General features: G+C 40.9%; 1 protein-coding gene across 3 annotated transcripts in view; it reads right to left on the minus strand.

Annotated features, from left to right (window-relative positions):
* LOC139755054 (USP6 N-terminal-like protein) overlaps window positions 1-23,623 on the minus strand; it is a 335,539-nt gene that overhangs the window by 140,474 nt on the left and 171,442 nt on the right. For all 3 annotated transcript variants that reach the window (XM_071673062.1, XM_071673061.1, XM_071673060.1), the window contains one exon: window positions 7,941-8,101. In XM_071673062.1, the coding sequence (XP_071529163.1) occupies window positions 7,941-8,101 (161 nt within the window). The remainder of the gene's footprint in view (window positions 1-7,940; window positions 8,102-23,623) is intronic.

The following is a 23,623-nucleotide window of genomic DNA, read 5'->3' on the forward strand; positions in this document are numbered from 1 at the left end:
AGCAGAATCCATGTATAGTATCAAGTTTGCCGTGAGTGCATGGTTAGTTGTATGGGAAAGTGGTGACTAAGACAGTGGTGGCATGCACAGAGCATCAGACTGGGGAAGAACAATGTGGCAGAGGTTGTGAGGCTCAGGTTTTCACACTAAAGAATTTTTTTTTTTTTTTTTTTTTTTGGCTTTGTCGCTGTCTCCTGCGTTTGCGAGGTAGCGCAAGGAAACAGACGAAAGAAATGGCCCAACCCACCCCCATACACATGCCTTGATTCAATCCACTGACAGCACGTCAACCCCGGTATACCACATCGCTCCAATTCACTCTATTCTTTGCCCTCCTTTCACCCTCCTGCATGTTCAGGCCCCGATCACACAAAATCTTTTTCACTCCATCTTTCCACCTCCAATTTGGTCTCCCTCTTCTCCTCATTCCCTCCACCTCCGACACATATATCCTCTTGGTCAATCTTTCCTCACTCATTCTCTCCATGTGACCAAACCATTTCAAAACACCCTCTTCTGCTCTCTCAACCACGCTCTTTTTATTTCCACACATCTCTCTTACCCTTACGTGACTTACTCGATCAAACCACCTCACACCACACATTGTCCTCAAACATCTCATTTCCAGCACATCCATCCTCCTGTGCACAACTCTATCCATAGTCCACGCCTCGCAACCATACAACATTGTTGGAACCACTATTCCTTCAAACATACCCATTTTTGCTTTCCGAGATAATGTTCTCGACTTCCACACATTCTTCAAGGCTCCCATAATTTTCGCCCCCTCCCCCACCCTATGATCCACTTCCGCTTCCATGGTTCCATCCGCTGCCAGATCCACTCCCAGATATCTAAAACACTTCACTTCCTCCAGTTTTTCTTCATTCAAACTCACCTCCCAATTGAATTGACCCTCAACCCTACTGTACCTAATAACCTTGCTCTTATTCACATTTACTCTTAACTTTCTTCTTTCACAAACTTTACCAAACTCAGTCACCAGCTTCTGCAGTTTCTCACGTGAATCAGCCACCAGCGCTGTATCATCAGCGAACAACAACTGACTCACTTCCCAAGCTCTCTCATCCCCAACAGACTTCATACTTGCCCCTCTTTCCAAAACTCTTGCATTCACCTCCCTAACAACCCCATCCATAAACAAATTAAACAACCATGGAGACATCACACACCCCTGCCGCAAACCTACATTCACTGAGAACCAATCACTTTCCTCTCTTCCTACACGTACACATGCCTTACATCCTCGATAAAAACTTTTCACTGCTTCTAACAACTTGCCTCCCACACCATATATTCTTAATACCTTCCACAGAACATCTCTATCAACTCTATCATATGCCTTCTCCAGATCCATAATTTTTTTTTTTTTTTTTTTTTTTACTTTGTCGCTGTCTCCCGCGTTTGCGAGGTAGCGCAAGGAAACAGACAAAAGAAATGGCCCAACCCTCCCCATACACATGTACATACACACGTCCACACACGCAAATATACATACCTACACAGCTTTCCATGGTTTACCCCGGACGCTTCACATGCCTTGATTCAATCCACTGACAGCACGTCAACCCCTGTATACCACATCGCTCCAATTCACTCTATTCCATGCCCTCCTTTCACCCTCCTGCATGTTCAGGCCCCGATCACACAAAATCCTTTTCACTCCATCTTTCCACCTCCAATTTGGTCTCCCTCTTCTCCTCGTTCCCTCCACCTCCGACACATATATCCTCTTGGTCAATCTTTCCTCACTCATTCTCTCCATGTGCCCAAACCATTTCAAAACACCCTCTTCTGCTCTCTCAACCACGCTCTTTTTATTTCCACACATCTCTCTTACCCTTACGTTACTTGCTCGATCAAACCACCTCACACCACACATTGTCCTCAAACATCTCATTTCCAGCACATCCATCCTCCTGCGCACAACTCTATCCATAGCCCACGCCTCGCAACCATACAACATTGTTGGAACCACTATTCCTTCAAACATACCCATTTTTGCTTTCCGGGATAATGTTCTCGACTTCCACAAATTTTTCAAGGCTCCCAAAATTTTCGCCCCCTCCCCCACCCTATGATCCACTTCCGCTTCCATGGTTCCATCCGCTGACAGATCCACTCCCAGATATCTAAAACACTTCACTTCCTCCAGTTTTTCTCCATTCAAACTCACCTCCCAATTGACTTGACCCTCAACCCTACTGTACCTAATAACCTTGCTCTTATTCACATTTACTCTTAACTTTCTTCTTCCACACACTTTACCAAACTCCGTCACCAGCTTCTGCAGTTTCTCACATGAATCCGCCACCAGCGCTGTATCATCAGCGAACAACAACTGACTCACTTCCCAAGCTCTCTCATCCCCAACAGACCTCATACTTGCCCCTCTTTCCAAGACTCTTGCATTTACCTCCCTAACAACCCCATCCATAAACAAATTAAACAACCATGGAGACATCACACACCCCTGCCGCAAACCTACATTCACTGAGAACCAATCACTTTCCTCTCTTCCTACACGTACACATGCCTTACATCCTCGATAAAAACTTTTCACTGCTTCTAACAACTTGCCTCCCACACCATATATTCTTAATACCTTCCACAGAGCATCTCTATCAACTCTATCATATGCCTATCATATGCTACATACAAATCCATTTGTATACAAATCCATTTTTATTTTTTTTTATTATACTTTGTCGCAGTCTCCCGCGTTTGCGAGGTAGCGCAAGGAAACAGACGAAAGAAATGGCCCAACCCCCCCCCATACACATGTATATACATACGTCCACACACGCAAATATACATACCTACACAGCTTTCCATGGCTTACCCCAGATGCTTCACATGCCTTGATTCAATCCACTGACAGCACGTCAACCCCGTTATACCACATCGCTCCAATTCACTCTATTCCTTGCCCTCCTTTCACCCTCCTGCATGTTCAGGCCCCGATCACACAAAATCTTTTTCACTCCATCTTTCCACCTCCAATTTGGTCTCCCTCTTCTCCTTGTTCCCTCCACCTCCGACACATATATCCTCTTGGTCAATATTTCCTCACTCATCCTCTCCATGTGCCCAAACCACTTCAAAACACCCTCTTCTGCTCTCTCAACCACGCTCTTTTTATTTCCACACATCTCTCTTACCCTTACGTTACTCACTCGATCAAACCACCTCACACCACACATTGTCCTCAAACATCTCATTTCCAGCACATCCATCCTCCTGCGCACAACTCTATCCATAGTCCACGCCTCGCAACCATACAACATTGTTGGAACCACTATTCCTTCAAACATACCCATTTTTGCTTTCCGAGATAATGTTCTCGACTTCCACACATTCTTCAAGGCCCCCAGAATTTTCGCCCCCTCCCCCACCCTATGATCCACTTCCGCTTCCATGGTTCCATCCGCTGCCAGATCCACTCCCAGATATCTAAAACACTTCACTTCCTCCAGTTTTTCTCCATTCAAACTCACCTCCCAATTGACTTGACCCTCAACCCTACTGTACCTAATAACCTTGCTCTTATTCACATTTACTCTTAACTTTCTTCTTCCACACACTTTACCAAACTCAGTCACCAGCTTCTGCAGTTTCTCAAATCCATATGTATAAGAAATACTCAAAGAAACAGAAGGATTTGTAAATGGCATTTATGGATCTAAAGAAAGCATATGACAGGGTTGATACAGATGCCTTTTGGAAGGTGATACAAATATACTGTGTAGGAGGAAAGCTATTAAAATCAGTGAAGAGCTTTTATCAACAGAGTAAGGCATTGGCAGATGTAAGGAGAGAGGGGTTGAGTGGCTCCATGTGAGGGAGGGTTTAATGTTAACTGATGGGATGATGAGGTAAGTAAATGCATGGGTCTCAGAGAGAGGGTTAGTATGCAGTCTGTAGGGGGTTAAGCAGCCTAGGAAGTGTCATTTGTTTGCTGATAAAACTGATGGCAGATTCTTTTCAGAAACTGCAGAAGTTGGTGTCTGAGTTTGGAAGTGGGTGCAAGAGGAACCTGAGAGTACATGTGAATAAGAGCAAGGTTATTAAGTTTAACAGAGCAGAGAGAGAAAAGCTGCTTGGAGTAAGTTTGAATGGAGAAAACCTGGAGGAAGATGTGTTTCAGATACCTGGAAGCGGAAATAAGAATGAATGGAACCATAGAAGGATGGACAAGTCATATGACTGAGGAGAGTATACAAGAAAATTTCCTACACCAACAAGTGAGAGAGCACACTAAAATGAAATGTACTGATATAACAACACCGTTAGATTTAATCTTCATACATACTAGCATGAATATTGAGAATAATATATATGATAAATCAACTGGATGGAGGATCTTGAAAGAACAGGGGTGAGACATGACATAAAGAGGATATACTATTGTAGAAACTACACAAACTTTTATGATGTCCAAGGTAGAGCAGGAAATGGGTCTCTGCAGCCAGGAACCAGGGTTATGTTGAGAGGTTCTGTGAAATTTACGATGAAGGAGCACAGACGTGGGTACGACAGTCCTTGAATATAGAGGGAATGGTAGGAAAGAGGAAAGAATATTTTCAAGAAAGATACCAAAAAGTAAAGGAACTTTGAGATGTGCTGCAACAAAGATACAGACAGCAATCCAGCCAGCCAGTATTTGCAAAGCATATGAGAGCATGGAATGAATGTAGCAGGCTAAGAAAGGATGATTAAAGAAACTATAAAAAGAATATTGTGAACAAGGCAGGTGAAAATACAAAACTTTTCCATAAATTAATTTGGAGACAGCTGTCAATAACGGAGCAGCTAATCAGGCAAAGGGAATCAGAGGGAAAAATTGTAGAGGGTGATGTAAGAATATGAGTTATTGAATAACAAGTTCAGAATTATTCTCACAATGGAAGACAGTAGAGCCCCAGCACCAGCGAGATTGAATGGGAAGGAAGTCTTGTCAATCACTAAGATGTCTAAAAAATATATTAGCAGAGTACTTGACACATAGAAGGCTCATGGTCTAGATGAAATTTCACTATACATTCTAAAGATGTGAGCAGATATGCAAATTAAACAACTTAAAATACTGTTCAAAATGTCACTGGGGAAAGACAAAGTGCTAAAGGAAAGGAAAATGGTAAATGTCATACTTGTATACAAGAAAGGAGACCAGTAACAAGTGTTAAACTACAGACTGGTCTCATTTGTCTCACTAATGAGTGTAGTGGGCAAGGTTCTACAAGGATTATTAGAGAGCAAATGGCTGACTTTCTACAGAGGAGGAGAAATTACCTAAGTGAGAGACAGTATGGATTTTGGGAAAGGAGATCATTTGTAACTAACCTTTTAGAATTTGTGAGAAAGTGAGCTTATTCCTGAACAAAAAGGAGGATCAGTTGGACTTTTGTATCTGGATTGGCAGAAAGAATCTGACATTGTACCACATGGGATGCTGATTAAGAAGCTGGATTACCAGGCAGGAATAAGGGGGAAACTCCTTTGATGTATATCACAATATCTTAGGGGGTGGGAACAAAGGAGGCATGGTAGCAGAGCCTTTTCCAAATGTACTAAGGTGAGCAGTGGAGTACCACAGGGTTTGGTTGAGGTACATCCACTCTTCATGGTCTATGTAAATGACCTTCCTGAAGGTATGGGCTCTAATGTGAATATGTATGCAGATGACACAAGAGTCACAAGGCAATTGAAAAGTGAAGGATGCATCAGCTTACAAGGGAACCTAAGGAAACACACAATTTGGCCTGAAATATGGCTGATGAAATTCAATCTGTGTTCTATGTTAATTGAAAGTAATGACAATGAAACAAAGCAAAAGATGGCCTCAACATGATTATTAATTAACAGGAAAGAAGCTTCAGGATTGTGTGGGAGGACATGGGTGTTGACATAATCCTTAACCTGTTACCAGAGTCCCATATCAAAAGAATGGTTCAGAAGACAAACTGTTTAGTAGCAAATATCTGAATAGCCTTCAAGTAAGTGGATAACAAAATACTTAGTAGGGTATTAATATCCTACATAAGGCCAAAACTAGAATACATTTTTCAGGTTTTGTACCCACTTGTACCTACAAGTAGGTAGTAGAGGTAGGTAGCCAACCAGGGAGGTATATTACCAGTACTACCAGCCTGGGCATCTGGAGGATTAGTGACATCTGCTTAGTAACCACGCACTCCTCTGACCCAGGTAACTGTCTTTTCTTTCTGCCTTACTAACATGTGGACTACTGGCATTCTGTCAACAAATATACAATCTCTCCTTGTCATTGTAACACTTGACAACACTTAACTCATGCAGCACATTCACCATAACTCCAGATTTTCCTGTGATGAGCACTATGCACAAGCCCTGCCTTTTGACAAATGGTAGAAGCAGCAGATAGAAGTAGTAGGTAGGAATATTTAGGCGGGAGCATTAGGTAGAAACATTAGGTAGGAGTAGTAAGTAGGAGCATTACATAGAAGTAGTCATTTGGAACATTAGATAGGAGCTTCTGCAAACACTGTACTTGACTTGACCTTTGCCAGTGGTGTGTCAAGCGTGAGGCACTAAAGGCTAAGAAGCAGCACTAGAGTTCTTTAGTTAATGAGGCTGCTGCCGTGGCCACCCCTTTGAGGGAGTTCCAACTGGAACAAGTATCAAAGATATATAGATAGATAGAGGGAAATGAAGATGGTAAGTTACAAAGGAAGGATAGAGGCTTTAAATTTATCCACCCTGGAAGAAAGAACAATGAGAGTTGACCTAATCACAACTTTAGTTCTTAAAACAGATCAAGGAACAGCTCTTTGAGAGATGTAGGGACAGAGCAACCAGAGAACATAACATAAAATGAAGTAAAAATCACATTATAAAGTTTGTAAAGAAATACTTTTATAGTATATGAGTGATAGATGAATGGAATAGAATGGCTGAGGACATGGTTAATGCAGACAGCATACTTAAAGATTATATGACAGGAAATGTTTAAGAGACAGTGCCCCAAGAATGTAAAACTCCCTCCCCAAATCGTATAAACAAAGAATTACTAGATATCATACATAATAAACATGACATTCGCTTCCCATTCCACACACATCGCCATAAAGGCCATTTACAAACTAAGCACCCTCAGAGTACCTTAGGAGGTCTTCAGGCAAGGAAAAAATTCTTTGGTATTCTCTAAACAAAGCTCACCTGCCTGGTCATCCACTCTTTAAGAACAAACACGACAAACCTACAAACCGTAAAAAACAAAGCATTCAGGACAATCATCAGCTGCTTAGCAGCCTCAAACATTCGACGTTTGTGAAACAAAGCAAAAGTACTTCCAATACAATCCCACCTCAACAAGCTCAGCACCAAATGCTATTCAGTAGTAATGAACCAACAGCCAAAGCCTAAACAGAAATATAAAGCTCCTCCCCTTCTCACACTTCAACACCCTGTACTCACAGATCTCCCCTTTCCCCAACACAGGAAAAATATTCACACTATAATAACTCAACAAGTACTAAATAATTACCCAACTCAATCTTAAAACCTTATTCCTTCAGATATACACCAATCTGAAACTACGCTCCCCTAACATGTATGAGATATATTTTCTTGCCTAAGTTCTGGACATTATTTAGCTCTCTAACATTACAAACAATCATTCAAAACATCACAAGGCCCCTCTTGCTCAAGATATAACTTCTGTACCAAAAACAATGTACACCTACACCTTAACTGTCCTTCAGTCATCATACAAGCCAAATACACAATGTAATACTTATCAACCTTTGTCCCCCACCTCGGTGGTGTGGCTAAGTAAATGCTGCAGAAGCTCCACTGAAATGGGTCCTGGGGTAAGAAGGTAAAGCAGATATTTTCTTTATTGTATAAACAAAACATGATTTTTACATTTTTAGACTCACCCTATCAAGAAAACACTGAAAGAACCATTTAAGAGTGTAGAGTCCAGAGTCTATGCAGTTCCTTTCCATATGTTTTTTAAGCTTAGGAAGAAATTTTTCAAGGATTTTGTCATGGTGCTGCTGATACCGCAAAAGTTTAGGAAAGCCAGGTATGAAGAAGCCTGAAAAGACAAAACAATGGAAAATTTTAAAAACATATATATATATATATATATATATATATATTTATTTATTTATTTATTTATTTATTTTGCTTTGTCGCTGTCTCCTGCGTTTGCGAGGTAGCACAAGGAAACAGACGAAAGAAATGGCCCAACCCACCCCCATACACATGTATATACATACACGTCCACACACGCAAATATACATACGTATACATCTCAATGTACACATATATATACACACACAGACACATACATATATACCCATGCACACAATTCACACTGTCTGCCTTTATTCATTCCCATCGCCACCTCGCCACACATGTAATACCATCCCCCTCCCCCCTCATGTGTGCGAGGTAGCGCTAGGAAAAGACAACAAAGGCCCCATTCGTTCACACTCAGTCTCTAGCTGTCATGCAATAATGCCCGAAACCACAGCTCCCTTTCCACATCCAGGCCCCACACAACTTTCCATGGTTTACCCCAGACGCTTCACATGCCCTGATTCAATCCACTGACAGCACGTCGACCCCAGTATACCACATCATTCCAATTCACTCTATTCTTTGCACGCCTTTCACGTTCCTTCATGTTCAGACCCCGATCACTCAAAATCTTTTTCACTCCATCTTTCCACCTCCAATTTGGTCTCCCACTTCTCGTTCCTTCCACCTCTGACTCATATATCCTCTTGGTCAATCTTTCCTCACTCATTCTCTCCATGTGACCAAACCATTTCAAAACAACCTCCTCTGCTCTCTCAACCACACTCTTTTTATTACCACACATCTCTCTTACCCTATTATTTATAAATAAATAAATAAATATATATATATATATATATATATATATATATATATATATATATATATATGTATATATATTATTTGCGCTACCTCGCAAATGCGGGAGACAGCGACAAAGCAAAATGATAATAATAAATTTATTATACTTAACCGCCATCTCCCGCATTAGCGAGGTAGTGCAAGAAAACAAACGAGGAATCGCGCAACCCACCTACATACACATATATACATAAATGCCCACACACATGCATATACATTTATACATTTCATTGTATACATTTTTTTTTTTTTTTGCTTTGTCGCTGTCTCCCGCGTTTGCGAGGTAGCACAAGGAAACAGACGAAAGAAAGGGCCCAACCCACCCCATACACATGTTTATACATACGTCCACACACACGCAAATACACATACCTACACAGCTTTCCATGGTACTCTTATTACAAGCATAAAGCTATAAACTAAAACTTCAGTACAGAGAAACTTCTTACAATGAATGAGATGTGTTTTTCAGGTATGTATGTTATGCAAAATATCAGTAAAAAGGGGTCATTATAACTCAGTGCCTGTGGAGATGTGTTCCTGACAATGTCAATTCTTACACTAGAAAGTGCTATAGAATGGCTTCCTTGGATAACAGTAATGGTACCGCAGACAATGTTAATATGAACACTATATGAAGCTAAGCTTGATTAACATTCTTCAGTGTCATAGCTTACTGTGCTGTTGATCACTGTTGCACGCTGACAGCACATCTATACCTTCCTGGCCTACCCTCCGTCATCTTCAGCAGTTTACTCTTTGGTTGGGGAACTGTTACAGCTAAAGAGTTATATAGACAATGATAAATAAAAAAAAAATTACTGGTGGGTATATTTGTTGGTTCTCTTTCTTTTACATTTGATGGATTTTTTTTTCAAAACTATAATATATATATTTCATAAAATTTTTTTCATGTTTGTTAAACAAAAATCAATTCTAAAAGGATCCAACAAAAGAAGTCTCTCTGTACTGTGACAAGAAACAATTCAAACACTTGCAATTTATAAGAAACTAAGTGAAGCACTCAAAGGAATAGGTGTACCTGCTTTATAAACTCTGATACATCATGAACATTCTCTCTACTTGCGCCAATTATCTATTTCTACTGTATGGAGAGAGAATTCCACACTCGTGAAGCACCATCTCTTCAACATTCTATTACAAAACAGTTTCTTAAATTTCTGTTTTCTGTCAACATTTACCATGTCTTCAATCATTTCATTCAATTCATTCATCACTCTTATACTAGGAAAGAAGTTCTATGCATCTTTCTTAATTTCATGTTGAGTCCTCTGGTTGTTCTATCTCTACATCACTTGAGGAACTGTTTCCTTGCCATCCAAATAACATGAGAAAGAGCCTAGAGAGTAAAGATAATCAGGTATGTAGAAAAGTATGTGGGTAAGCTTGACAGGCTAGGGTGTTTCTGAAAGTTAAACACCAGAAACTCTCAAGTCTTATTCCTAAATTTTCTTCTACTCCGTATGAAAACCCATCCTCGTGGATACTTCATTGAGTCTTTGGGAGTCTTCACCCCCACAGCCCAGGTAGGACCCAGACTACTGGAATGCATCGTTGGTCGACCAAGCTGTTGGAAGCCTTAGCCCTTAGGCCCACATAGCCCCCTAAGCCCCTCTGGTCTGGTACACTTTGGAGGTCCTTGTCCAATGCATCCTTGAACTTGCCTAATGTGCACCCCATGCTCTTTCTGATGGTACATGGCAAGGTGTCTTGGGTCCCTGATGTTTAAATTCTCTCTTTTCATGCATTTGGCACCTTTGAATTTCAGGATTTCAGAGGTAGTATTTTACAGTCTTTCATGCATCATGCCAGTTAGATGCTATTTCCAAATGTAGGTTAGGAACCATATCTTTAAGGATTTTTCAGGTATAGATGATGATATATTTCTCCAATCTGCCCTCCAGGGAGAACAAACTTTAAAAAATCAGCAATTCTTTTTTGCCTCCTTTAACGTGCTTGTCTTCCTCATTCTAGCCTAAAACTTTCGTGTGCTTTCCTTTCACCGGTACATGTCTGGATTACCAAAGTGATCATGTATCATACACAACCTTTCTCTGTTTTGGTACTCAGCAAGGTTTCCCACTGTGTCATAAACATCTCGATCACATCCACCCATCTACAATTATAACTGAGGAAACTACAAATACCTCCACTGTTATGTGTGTTCTGACTAGGCTGTTAAGCATTCAAGCTTGTTTTTCCTTAAATAAGGTTTTGAGTCAGAGTATGGGGAGTTTGAGATAGCAGTATCACAAATTAGGTCATCATTATTTGCGTAGATTAAGTCAAGTATGTTATTTCATCTGGTTGGTGTTGTTATTTGCTGGCTTAAAGCTTTTCATAGTTTAAATAATCCTCTTTTTTGCAGCTGTTTGTCCAAGCAGCTTCCACTGTCAATATTTCAGCTACATTGTTATATCTTGCATGTCTTCATTTAATGTGTGGTAGGTTGAAGTCCCCTAAGACAATTATATTTGGGACTGGGTTTCCAAGGAGGTTGAAATATGATTCAAAGTTTCTTATTTGTTTCATAAATTCATGAGGCTTCACAATAGGTGGAGTACAGATTACTACACTTATCAGGTTTGGGTTTTCAATCTTGACAATGAGTGCTTCTACTATATCATTTCAGTAGTTCAGGAGCTCAGCAGTCATAAGAGTATCCACTATATACAATACAATTCCTTCGCACAATCTTCTAGTCCTGTTATATCTGTACAAGTTGTCATTTGGGATCAAGACCTCACTAGTCATATGGTCTATTCTGTATGTTTTGATGAAGGCCACAAATACTGCACTTATAAATAGGAATTTATTTGTTCTAAGTGATTTCAGTCCCTGTATGTTGTCATATACAAAGCATGTTACATGATTTGTCTCTGCATTGTTTTGGGTGTTAAAATACTCTGTTCTGCCAAAACCAGTGTCACTTTTTCCTTTAGTAAATCTTCCCTTACTTTGTTTGGTCTTGTGCCTATATAAATAGATAAAAAAAAGCATATTTTGATGGGTACAAGAGCTATGTCTCATTGTCCCAGATATATGGTGCTTCTTGCTTTACTCCTTCAATCAGCAATTAATCTCCACTAATTGTCTGCACAATTCTGGATGGTAAAATCTGCATCCTTCCCAATACCATCATTTATATTTTTCTGGCCAAGAGGTAAGTTCTTATCTGTATCTAAGAATGCCTAATGGTTGTACATCCACCTTGAAATTTTTGTTTTCAGCTCAGCTTCTGGTAAATAAGGTAGCAGTAAAATCTAATGGCATCAGTAAGACGAAAATTGACTCTATTAGAACCCATCAAAAAGATGACTTCTATCTCTTGTGATAGCCTATTAATGTATCCTTATTGCAGAACAGGAGGGTATCCCAAGGCGAAGTACTCCAGCGAATTCTACATTTCTATCCCATGTAAAAGACAATGAGGGAAACAGGACCACCAGTGGTGAGGGAGACAGTTCCAACCAGGAGCATAACACCCTCACCATGCTGAACAGGTTTTTTAACCCTTTGAAGACTTCATTTTTTTCTTTTGCTTTCCTTGGCATGTGCATTCACACATAGAAAGGCTGGGGGCTTTAAACTTACCCACCTTGGAAGAGAAAAGATTGAGGAGTGACCTGATCACAACCTTTAAGATTTTAAGAGATTGACAAAATGGACATTGGACAGTTCTTTGGGTGATGTACGGATACAGCAATCATAGGAAACAACATGATATTAGGTGACAAACTTTTAAATAAGGATGTAAAGAAAGACTTTTATAGTATAAGAGTAGTGGATGAATGGAACAGACTGACTGACATCATGGTTAATGCAAACTGCAAACATAAATTCATGAGGTTGCATGACAGAAAAGAGTGTTCAAGAGATGGGGCCCCATGAGTGTAAGACTCCCCCAACTTACAGCAAAAGTAGGTACAGAATGAGCATCCCTAATCCGAAAATCCAAAATACAAAACGTTCTGAGCGGCAACATGATGTTACAAGTGGAAAATTCCACACCTGGCCTCACTTGCCCATGTTAGGTTCTGACACTCTGTTGGCACCAATTTGTTACAAATCATCATCACCACCAGACTTATGTGCATCAATTACTCTGTTTTTTGTTTCTTCTCTGCTCTGCTGTACAAAGATACTGTTGAAAATGTCAAAAAGGCCTGCAGATAATGAGGCTCTTGTTCATTCACCGACTGATGGTTATATAGCTAAAACAGTTCTGAATCGAGGTGACTTTGTTAACACTGCCGAAAAAGTTCCTATATATGACATGGTGAAAATGTGTGTTGGACTTATTGAAGGACTAGAGCAGTGTGCATTCATAAAAGAACAAGAGTCATGCCAGTTTATAAAATCAGAGAGACTTCTTGACAAAAACCATTGTTAATGAAGCATATGACTCTGGAGGAAACATTTGAAAAAGCCATCCATCAGAATGCCTTCTCATCCCTAGAGTAACTACTTTCTGGTCCCTCAACTTCTGATGTTCTGTCTCACAATGATGTCAACAGTGATGTACCCCCTACCCCCCTGAAGTTTCTCTGGCCATATGTAGTTCTGGTATTTGTTGCTGCATTTATCTTCTTTTGTAAGCAGAGATCAATTCTTTTTTTGGGTAAGTGTAAAACATTATTTCTATGTGAAATCTGAATTTCATCTCCACCTAAAATGCCATGTTTGAGCATAACATGACCAGCAACATTACTGCACTAAAGTTTTTCTCAGTTTTCATTACATTTACAGCAACCTGTAATTATCTTAAATGCTTGTTTTTATTTCTCATAGTTAGTTCTCATTACATTTACAACTACCTGTAATTATCTTAAATCAAATGCTTATTTGTTTTTATATCTCAAATAAAACCTAAAAAATAAAATATGGTGTACCATAACCTTTTAATCAAAATACAGCATCGTAAGGGGAAACTGAGAACACAATTGTTTGTTGCCGTTACTGCTTAACAGGTGATACAGGGTATTCTGCTGATGCTACTGTGCTGCTTAGTTACCCTAAACACATTATTCTTTTCACTGCATTAATGATATTTCATGTTTTTACTGTTAAGTACTTATGTGTAAATAAGTGTAAGAAAATGATTACTTATCAGAAGCAGAGTGTTTTGAAATGGTTTGGTCACATGGAGAGAATGAGTGAGGAAAGATCGACAAAGAGGATAAATGTGTCAGAGGTGGAGGGAACGAGGAGAAGTGGGAGACCAAATTGGAGGTGGAAAGATGGAGTGAAAAAGATTTTGAGTGATTGGGGCCTAAACATGTAGGAGGGTGAAAGATGTGCAAGGAATAGAGTGAATTGGAACAATGTGGTATACCAGGGTTGACGTGCTGTCAATGGATTGAACCAGGGCATGTGAAGCGTCTGGGGTAAACCATGGAAAGTTCTATGGGGCCTGGATGTGGAAAGGGAGCTGTGGTTTCGGTGCATTATACATGACAGCTAAAGACTGAGTGTGAACGAATGTGGCCTTTGTTGTCTTTTCCTAGCGCTACCTCGTGCACATGTGGGGGGGAGGGGTTGTTATTTCATATGTGGTGGGGTGGCAATGGGGATGAATAAAGGCAGACAGTATGAATTATGTACGCATTTATATATATATGTATATGTCTGTGTGTGTATACATATGTATACATTGAGATGTATAGATATGTATATTTGCGTGTGCAGACGTGTATGTGTATACATGTGTATGTGGGTGGGTTGAGCCATTCTTTCGTCTGTTTCCTTGCGCTACCTCGCTAACGTGGGAGACAGCGACAAAGTAAAATAAATAAAATAAATAAACAGATATAAAATAAAACTGTACAATTTCTAGGGCTTTCAGTAAAAGTGAAAGTTGGGAGACATCAATTTTCAAATAAAATGCCTAGTGTTCCCATTCTCATCAAAGCATTAGCTTAAAATACTAAGCATATAAAGGATATTCAAACAACAAAAATTTTGAGAGGCTGACTTGGGAACAGGGAGCAAATGTATTAAGACTAGATGTAAAGAAGCATCATTGTGAGTAAATGTTCAAATGATAAATCATATACATCCTAATGGAAACAGACAAAAGTTATTCAAATAATCCCTAAGATAAAATCTATCTGTGTGATAACTGCCTATATCACTATTACTCTTACTATCATGGAGAAAAGTCTGACACCTTTAGACTGCCTGAACCAAGACTATAAGAGGACAATAAATTTGAATAGGGTATTTGGTCCAAGTTAGTTCCTTCTTTTCACAGCTTCCTCAATAAACTCAGACTTGGAAAGGATATCTCAAAGGGGTTGACAAAATCTAGTTAAGTTTGATGCACCCAAGATCCAATGTCTACACTTCTCTGCCAGAAAATTCCTCAACTCTTGTCTCTCCTTTGATGGTTCTCTAACTCTGCTTCTTGATTCAATGAACATACTTGGTATTACTGAAACATGCCATATTTCTTGGAAACCCCACATTATGGGAATGGCTAAGTCTGCCTCTAAAAAACAGGGTGTTCTGTTTAGATGTCGAGACTTTTCTTCTGAAAAGATGCTCCGCTTATACAAAAGACTGATTTGTCCTTGTATGGGTTACTGCTCTCAAGTCTAGGGTGTTTCTATCTCTGCATCCTTACTTGACAGAGTTGAGTCAAATGCAGTCCGACGTATAAACTGTCCCAGGGTAACTTCCAAACTTGACCTTCTTGCCCTACACCGCAATCTTGGTTCACATTCCCTCTTCTGTTGGTATTACCTTGGTTTTTGCTCCTGAGTGCTGGATGCCTGCATGCCCCACTACTAGCTAGATCACACAATACTTGGAAAGCTGCTTCATCACATGATTACTGTGTCGCCATCGGCATCTCAAGGGTGGGCCATTTTGATAACTGCTTCTTTCCCTACACCTCGAAGATTTGGAACTCCCTACCTTCTAATGTTATTCCCAATAAATACTATGTTCACATATCAAAAGACAGGTTTATCACTTCCTCAAAAATTCGTAATTGCTTTCCCTTGTCTTTTATTTCCCCTTACATACTTCCCTCCATATTTCAATTAAGGCCCGGATTTGATGTGGGCTTCGCAGGTACTACCTTGCTGAAGCAGGGAGTTGTGATACTGTTTCCTGTGGGGCAGGGTAGAGCCAGGAATGGATGATGGCAAACAAGCATGAATATACATACAAAGAGATATGTATATGTCCGTGTATGTGTATGTATATATATGTGCATGTATGGGTCATAAGTATGTATTATATATCTTTATTTCTTTTATTATACTTTGTTGCTGTCTCCCGCATTAGTGAGGTAGCGCAACGAAAGGGACGAAAGAATGGCCCAACCCACCCACATACACATGTATATACATACATGTCCACACATGCACATATACATGCCTATACATTTCAATGTTCATATTCATTTATTCATTCATTTATTTATTATATTTTGTCGGTCTCCTGCATTAGTGAGGTAGCACAAGGAAACAGAAGAAAGGCCCAACCCACCCACATACACATGCATATACATACACATCCACACACACACATATACATATCTATACATTTCAACGTATACATATATATACATACACCGACATATACACATGTACATAATCCATACTTATTGCCTTCATTCATTCCCGTCGACACCCCGCCACACATGAAATGACAACCCCCTCCCCCTGCATGTGCACAAGGAAAACACAACAAAAGCCACATTCGTTCACACTCAGTCTCTAGCTGTCATGTATAATGAACCAAAACCACAGCTCCCTTTCCACATCCAGGCCCAACAGAAATTTCCTTGGTTTACCCCAGATGCTTAACATGCCCTGGTTCAATCCACTGACATCGACCCCGGTACACCACATCGTTCCAATTCACTATATTCCTTGCACGCCTTTCACCCTCCTGAATGTTCAGGCCCCTATCGCTCAAAATCTTTTTCACTCCACCCTTCCACCCCAAATTTGGTCTTCAACTTCTCCTTGTTCCCTCCACCTCTGACACATATATCCTCTTTGTCAATCTTTCCTCACTCATTCTCTCCATGTGACCAAACCATTTCAAAACACCACCTTCAGCGCTCTCAACCACACTCTCTTTACCACCACGCAGCTCTCTTACACTTTTATCATTTACTCGATCCAACCACCTCACACCACATGTCCTCAAACGTCTCATTTCCAACATATCCACCCTCCTCCGCATAACTCTATCTATAGTCCACGACTCGCAACCATATAACATAGTTGGAACCACTATTCCTTCAAACATACCCAAATTTTGCTTTCTTGCCTTCCATACACTTTTCAACGCTCCCAGAACTTTCGCCCCCTCCCCCACCCTGGGGTGTCTAAATGTGTGTGGTTGTAACCAAGATGAGAAAAAAGGAGAGATAGGTAGTATATCTGAGGAAAGGAAGCTGGATGTTTTGGCTCTCAGTGAAATGAAGCTCAAGGGTAAAGTGGAACAATGGTTTGGGAATGTCTTGGGAGTAAAGTCAGGGGTTAGTGAGAGGACAAGAGCAAGGGAAGGAGTAGCACTACTCCTGAAACAGGAGTGGTGGGAGTATGTGATAGAGGGTAAAACTGAAAGTGGATGGAGAGAGATAGGTAATTATTGGTGCATAAGCATCTGTGCATGAGAAGAGAGATCATGAGAGACAAGTGTTTTGTGAGCATATGAGTGAGTGTGTTAGTGGTTTTGATGCATGAGAACGGGTTATAGTGATGGGTGATTTGAATGCAAAGGTGAGTAATGTGGCAGTTGAGGGAATAATTGGTGTACATGGGGTGTTCAGTGTTGTAAATGGAAATGGTGAAGAGCTTGTAGATTTATGTGCTGAAAAAGGACTGGTGATTGGGAATACCAATTTAAGAAGAGAGATATACATAAACATATACATAAATATGTGTGGAAGTCGAGAACATTATCTCGGAAAGCAAAAATGGGTATGTTTGAGGGAATAGTGGTTCCAACAATGTTGTATGGTTGCGAGGCGTGGGCTATGGATAGAGATGTGCGCAGGAGGATGGATGTGCTGGAAATGAGATGTTTGAGGACAATGTGTGGTGTGAGGTGGTTTGATCGAGTAAGTAACGTAAGGGTAAGAGAGAGGTGTGGAAATAAAAAGAGCGTGGTTGAGAGAGCAGAAGAGGGTGTTTTGAAATGGTTTGGGCACATGGAGAGAATGAGTGAGGAGAGATTGACCAAGAGGATATATGTGTCGGAGGTGGAGGGAACGAGGAGAAGAGGGAGACCAAATTGGAGGTGGAAAGATGGAGTGAAAAAGATTTTGTGTGATCGGGGCCTGAACATGCAGGAGGGTGAAAGGAGGGCAAGAAATAGAGTGAATTGGAGTCATGTGGTATACAGGGGTTGACGTGCTGTCAGTGGATTGAAGCAAGGCATGTGAAGCGTCTGGGGTAAACCATGGAAAGCTGTGTAGGTATGTATATTTGCGTGTGTGGACGTGTGTATGTACATGTGTATGGGGGGGGGGGGGGTTGGGCCATTTCTTTCGTCTGTTTCCTTGCGCTACCTCGCAAACGCGGGAGACAGCGACAAAGTATAAAAAAAAAAAAAAAAAAAAAAAAAATGTAAGTAGGTAGGATATGTGGCCAGAGAGTGTTATTGGATTACGTGTTAATTGACAGGCGCATGAAAGAGAGACTTTTGGATGTTAATGTGCTGAGAGGTGCAACTGGAGGGATGTCTGATCATTATCTTGTGGAGGCGAACGTGAAAATTTGTAGAGGTTTTCAAAAAGTAGATAGAATGTTGGGGTGATGGGGTGAAGAGAGTGGTAAGAGCAAGTGAGCTTGGGAAGGAGACTTGTGTGAGGAAGTACCAGGAGAGACTAATTACAAAATGAAAAAAGGTGAGAACAAAGGACATAAGGGGAGTGGGGGAGGAATGGGATATATTTAGGGAAGCAGTGATGGCTTGTGCAAAAGATGTTTGTAGAATGAGAAGCGTGGGAGGTGGGCAGATTAGAAAGGGTAGTGAGTGGTGGGATGAAGAAGTAAGATTATTAGTGAAAGAGAAGAGGCATTTGGATGATTTTTGCAGGGAAATAATGTAAATGACTGGGAGATGTATAAAAGAAAGAGGCAGAAGGTCAAGAGAAAGGTGCAAGAGGTGAAAAAGAGGGCAAATGAGAGTTGGGGTGAGAGAGTATCATCAAATTTTAGGGAGAATAAAAAGATGTTTTGGAAGGAGGTAAATAAAATATGTAAGGCAAGGGAACAAATGGGAACATCAGTGAAGGGGGCAAATGGGGAGGTGATAACAAGTAGTGGTGATGTGATAAGGAGATGGAGTGAGTATTTTGAAGGTTTGTTGAATGTGTTTGATGATAAGAGTGGCAGATATAGGGTGAAAATTTTGGTCGAGGTGGTGTGCAAAGTGATAGGATTGTGGAAAATGATTTGGTAAAAATAGAAGAGGTAGTAAAACCTTTACGGAAGATGAAAGCCAGCAGAGCAGTGGGTTTGGATGGTATTGCAGTGGAATTTATTAAAAAATGGGGTGCCTGTGTAGTTGACTAGTTGGTAAGGATATCTAATGTATGTATGACTCATGGTGAGGTGCCCGAGGACTGGTGGAATGCATGCACAGTGCCATTGCACAATGGCAAATGGGAAAAAGGTGAAAGCTCAAATTACAGAGGTATAAGTTTATTGAGTATTCCTGGGAAATTATATGGGAGGGTATTAACTGGATGGTGAAGGAATGTACACAGCATCAGATTGGGGAAGAGCAGTGTGGTTTCAGAAGTGGTAGAGGATGTGTGGATCAGGTGTTTGCTTTGAAGAATATACGTGAAAAATACTTAGAAAAGCAAATGGATTTGTATGTAGCATTTATGCATCTCTAGAAGGCATATGATAGAGTTGATAGAGATGCTCTGTAGAAGGAATTAAGAATATATGGTGTGGTAGGCAAGTTGTCAGAAGCAGTGAAAAAATTTTATCGAGGATGTAAGGCATGTGTACAAAGAGAAAGAGAGGAAAGTGACTGGTTTTCAGTGAATGTCGACTTGCAGCAGGAGTGCATGATGTCTCCATGGTTGTGAGTCAGATGTTGTTCGCTGATGATACAGTGCTGGAGGCTGATTCGGGTGAGAAACTGCAGAAGCTGGTGACTGAGTTTGGTAAAGTGTGTGAAAGAATAAATCTGAAAGTAAATATCAATAAGAGCAAGGTTATTAGGTACAGCAGGGTTGAGGGAAAAGTCAACTGGGAGGTAAGTTTGAATGGAGAAAAACTGGAGGAATTGAAGTGTTTTACATATCTGGAACAAGATTTGGCAGCAGATGGAACCAGGGAAGCAGAAGCTAGTCACAGGGTGGGGGAGGTGGCGAAAGTTTGGGAGTGTTGAAAGATGTGTGGAAGGCGAGAGCACTGTCTCGGAAAGCAAAAATGGGTATGTTTGAAGGAATAGTGGTTCCAACAATGTTATATGGTTTTTAGGCGTGGGATATAGATAGAGTTGTGCGGAGGAGGGTGGATGTGTTGGAAATGAGATGTTTGAGGACAATATGAGGTGTGAGGTGGTTTGATCGGTTAAGTAATGAAAGGATAAGAGTGATGTGTGGTAATAAAGTATGATTGAGAGAGCAGAAGAGAGTGTTTTGAAGTGGTTTGGTCACATGGAGAGAATGAGTGAGGAAAGATGGACAAAGAGAATATATGTGTCAGAGGTGGAAGGAACGAGGAGAAGTGGGAGACCAAATTGGTGGTGGAAAGATGGCATGAAAAAGATTTTGAGCGATTGGGGCCTGAACATGCAGGAGGGTGAAATGTGTGCAAGAAATAGAGTGAATTGGAATGATGTGGTATACCAGGGTTGATGTGCTGTCAATGGATTGAACCAGAGCATGTGAAGTGTCTGGGGTAAACCATGGAAAGTTTTGTGGGGCCTGGATGTGGAAAGGAAGCTGAGGTTTCTGTGCATTAAACATGACAGCTAGACACTGAGTATGAACGAATGTGGCCTTTGTTGTCTTTTCCTAGCACTACCTTGCACACATGCAGGAGGGAGGGGGTTGTCATTCCATGGATGGTGGGGTGGCAACAGGAATGAATAAAGGCAGCAATTAAGAATGATGTACATGTGTATATATCTATATGTCTGTATGTCTGTGTATTTTCCCTGGGGATAGGGGAGAAAGAATACTTCCCATGTATTTCTGCATGTCCATGAAAGAACCTAAAAGGGAAGAAAGCGGGGGGCTGGAAATCCTCCATTCTCACTTTTAATTTTCCAAAAGAAGGAACAGAGAATGAGGCCAAGTGAGGATATTCCATAAAAGGCTCAGTCCTCTGTTCTTAACGCTACCTCACTAACACGGGAAATGGCGAAGAGTATGAAAAAAAATGTGTGTGTGTGTATATATATATATATATATATATATATATATATATATATGGAATGGAAAAAGGTGAGAACAATGGAAGTAAGGTGCCTGAGGATTGACGGAATGCTTGCATAGTGCCATTGTACAAAGGCAAAGGGGATAAAAGTGAGTGCTCAAATTACAGAGGTATAAGTTTGTTGAGTGTTCCTGGGAAATTATATGTGAGGGTATTGATTGAGAGGGTGAAGGCATGTACAGAGCATCAGATTGGGGAAGAGCAGTGTGGTTTCAGAAGTGGTAGAGGATGTGTGGATCAGGTGTTTGCTTTGAAGAATGTACGTGAGAAATACTTAGAAAAACAAATGGATCTGTATGTAGCATTTATGGATCTGGAGAAGGCATATGATAGAGTTGATAGAGGTGCTCTGTGGAAGGTTTTAAGAATATATGGTGTGGGAGGCAAGTTGTTAGAAGCAGTGAAAGGTTTTTATCGAGGATGTAAGGCATGTGTACGTGTAGGAAGAGAGGAAAGTGATTGGTTCTTAGTAAATGTAGGTTTGTGGCACGGGTGTGTGATGTCTCCATGGTTGTTTAATTTGTTTATGGATGGGGTTGTTAGGGAGGTGAATGCAAGAGTTTTGGAAAGAGGGGTAAGTATGCAGTCTGTTCTGGATGAGAGAGCTTGGGAAGTGAGTCAGTTGTTGTTCGCTGATGATACAGCGCTGGTGGCTGATTCATGCAAGAAACTGCAGAAGGTGGCGACTGAGTTTGGTAAAGTGTGTGAAAGAAGAAAGTTAAGAGTATATGTGAATAAGAGCAAGTTATTAGGTACAGTAGGGTTGAGGGTCAATTCAATTGGGAGGTAAGTTTGAATGGAGAAAAACTGGAGGAAGTAAAGTGTTTTAGATATCTGGGAGTGGATCTGGCAGCGGATGGAACCATGGAAGCGGAAGTGAATCATAGGGTGGGGGAGGGGGCGAAAATTCTGGGAGCCTTGAAGAATGTGTGGAAGTCGAGAACATTATCCCGGAAAGCAAAAATGGGTATGTTTGAAGGAATAGTGGTTCCAACAATGTTGTATGGTTGTGAGGCGTGGGGTATGGATAGAGTTGTGCGCAGGAGGGTGGATGTGCTGGAAATGAGATGTTTAAGGACAATATGTGGTGTGAGGTGGTTTGATCGAGTAAGTAATGTAAGGGTAAGAGAGATGTGTGGAAATAAAAAGAGCGTGGTTGAGAGAGCAGAAGAGGGTGTTTTGAAATGGTTTGGTTACATGGAGAGAATGAGTGAGGAAAGATTGACCAAGAGGATATATGTGTCGGAGGTGGAGGGAACGAGGAGAAGTGGGAGACCAAATTGGAGGTGGAAAGATGGAGTGAAAAAGATTTTGAGTGATCGGGGCCTGAACATGCAGGAGGGTGAAAGGCGTGCAAGGAATAGGGTGAATTGGAACGATGTGGTATACTGGGGTCGACGTGCTGTCAATGGATTGAACCAGGGCATGTGAAGCGTCTGGGGTAAACCATGGAAAGTTGTGTGGGGCCTGGATGTGGAAAGGGAGCTGTGGATTTGGTGCATTATTACATGACAGCTAGAGACTTAGTGTGAACGAATGGGGCCTTTGGTGTCTTTTCCTAGCGCTACCTCGCACACATGAGGGGGGAGGGGGTTGTTATTCCATGTGTGACGAGGTGGCAATGGGAACAAATAAAGGCAGACAGTATGAATTATGTACATGTGTATATATGTATATGTCGGTGTGTGTATATATATGTGTACATTGAGATGTATAGGCATGTATATTTGCGTGTGTGGATGTGTATGTATATACATGTGTATGTGGGCGGGTTGGGCCATTCTTTCGTCTGTTTCCTTGCGCTACCTCGCTAATGCTGGAGACAGCGACAAAGCAAAATAAAATAAATATAAATATTTTTTTTTTTTTTTCACCCTCCTGCATGTTCAGGCCCCGATCACACAAAATCTTTTTCACTCCATCTTTCCACCTCCAATTTGGTCTCCCTCTTCTCCTCGTTCCCTCCACCTCCGACACATATATCCTCTTGGTCAATCTTTCCTCACTCATTCTCTCCATGTGCCCAAACCATTTCAAAACATCCTCTTCTGCTCTCTCAACCACGCTCTTTTTATTTCCACACATCTCTCTTACCCTTACGTTACTTATTCGATCAAACCACCTCACACCACACATTGTCCTCAAACATCTCATTTCCAGCACATCCATCCTCCTGCACACAACTCCATCCATAGCCCACACCTCGCAACCATACAACATTG

The sequence above is a fragment of the Panulirus ornatus genome, chromosome 18 (assembly GCF_036320965.1).
Source record: "Panulirus ornatus isolate Po-2019 chromosome 18, ASM3632096v1, whole genome shotgun sequence".
NCBI classification, from domain to species: Eukaryota; Metazoa; Arthropoda; class Malacostraca; order Decapoda; family Palinuridae; genus Panulirus; species Panulirus ornatus.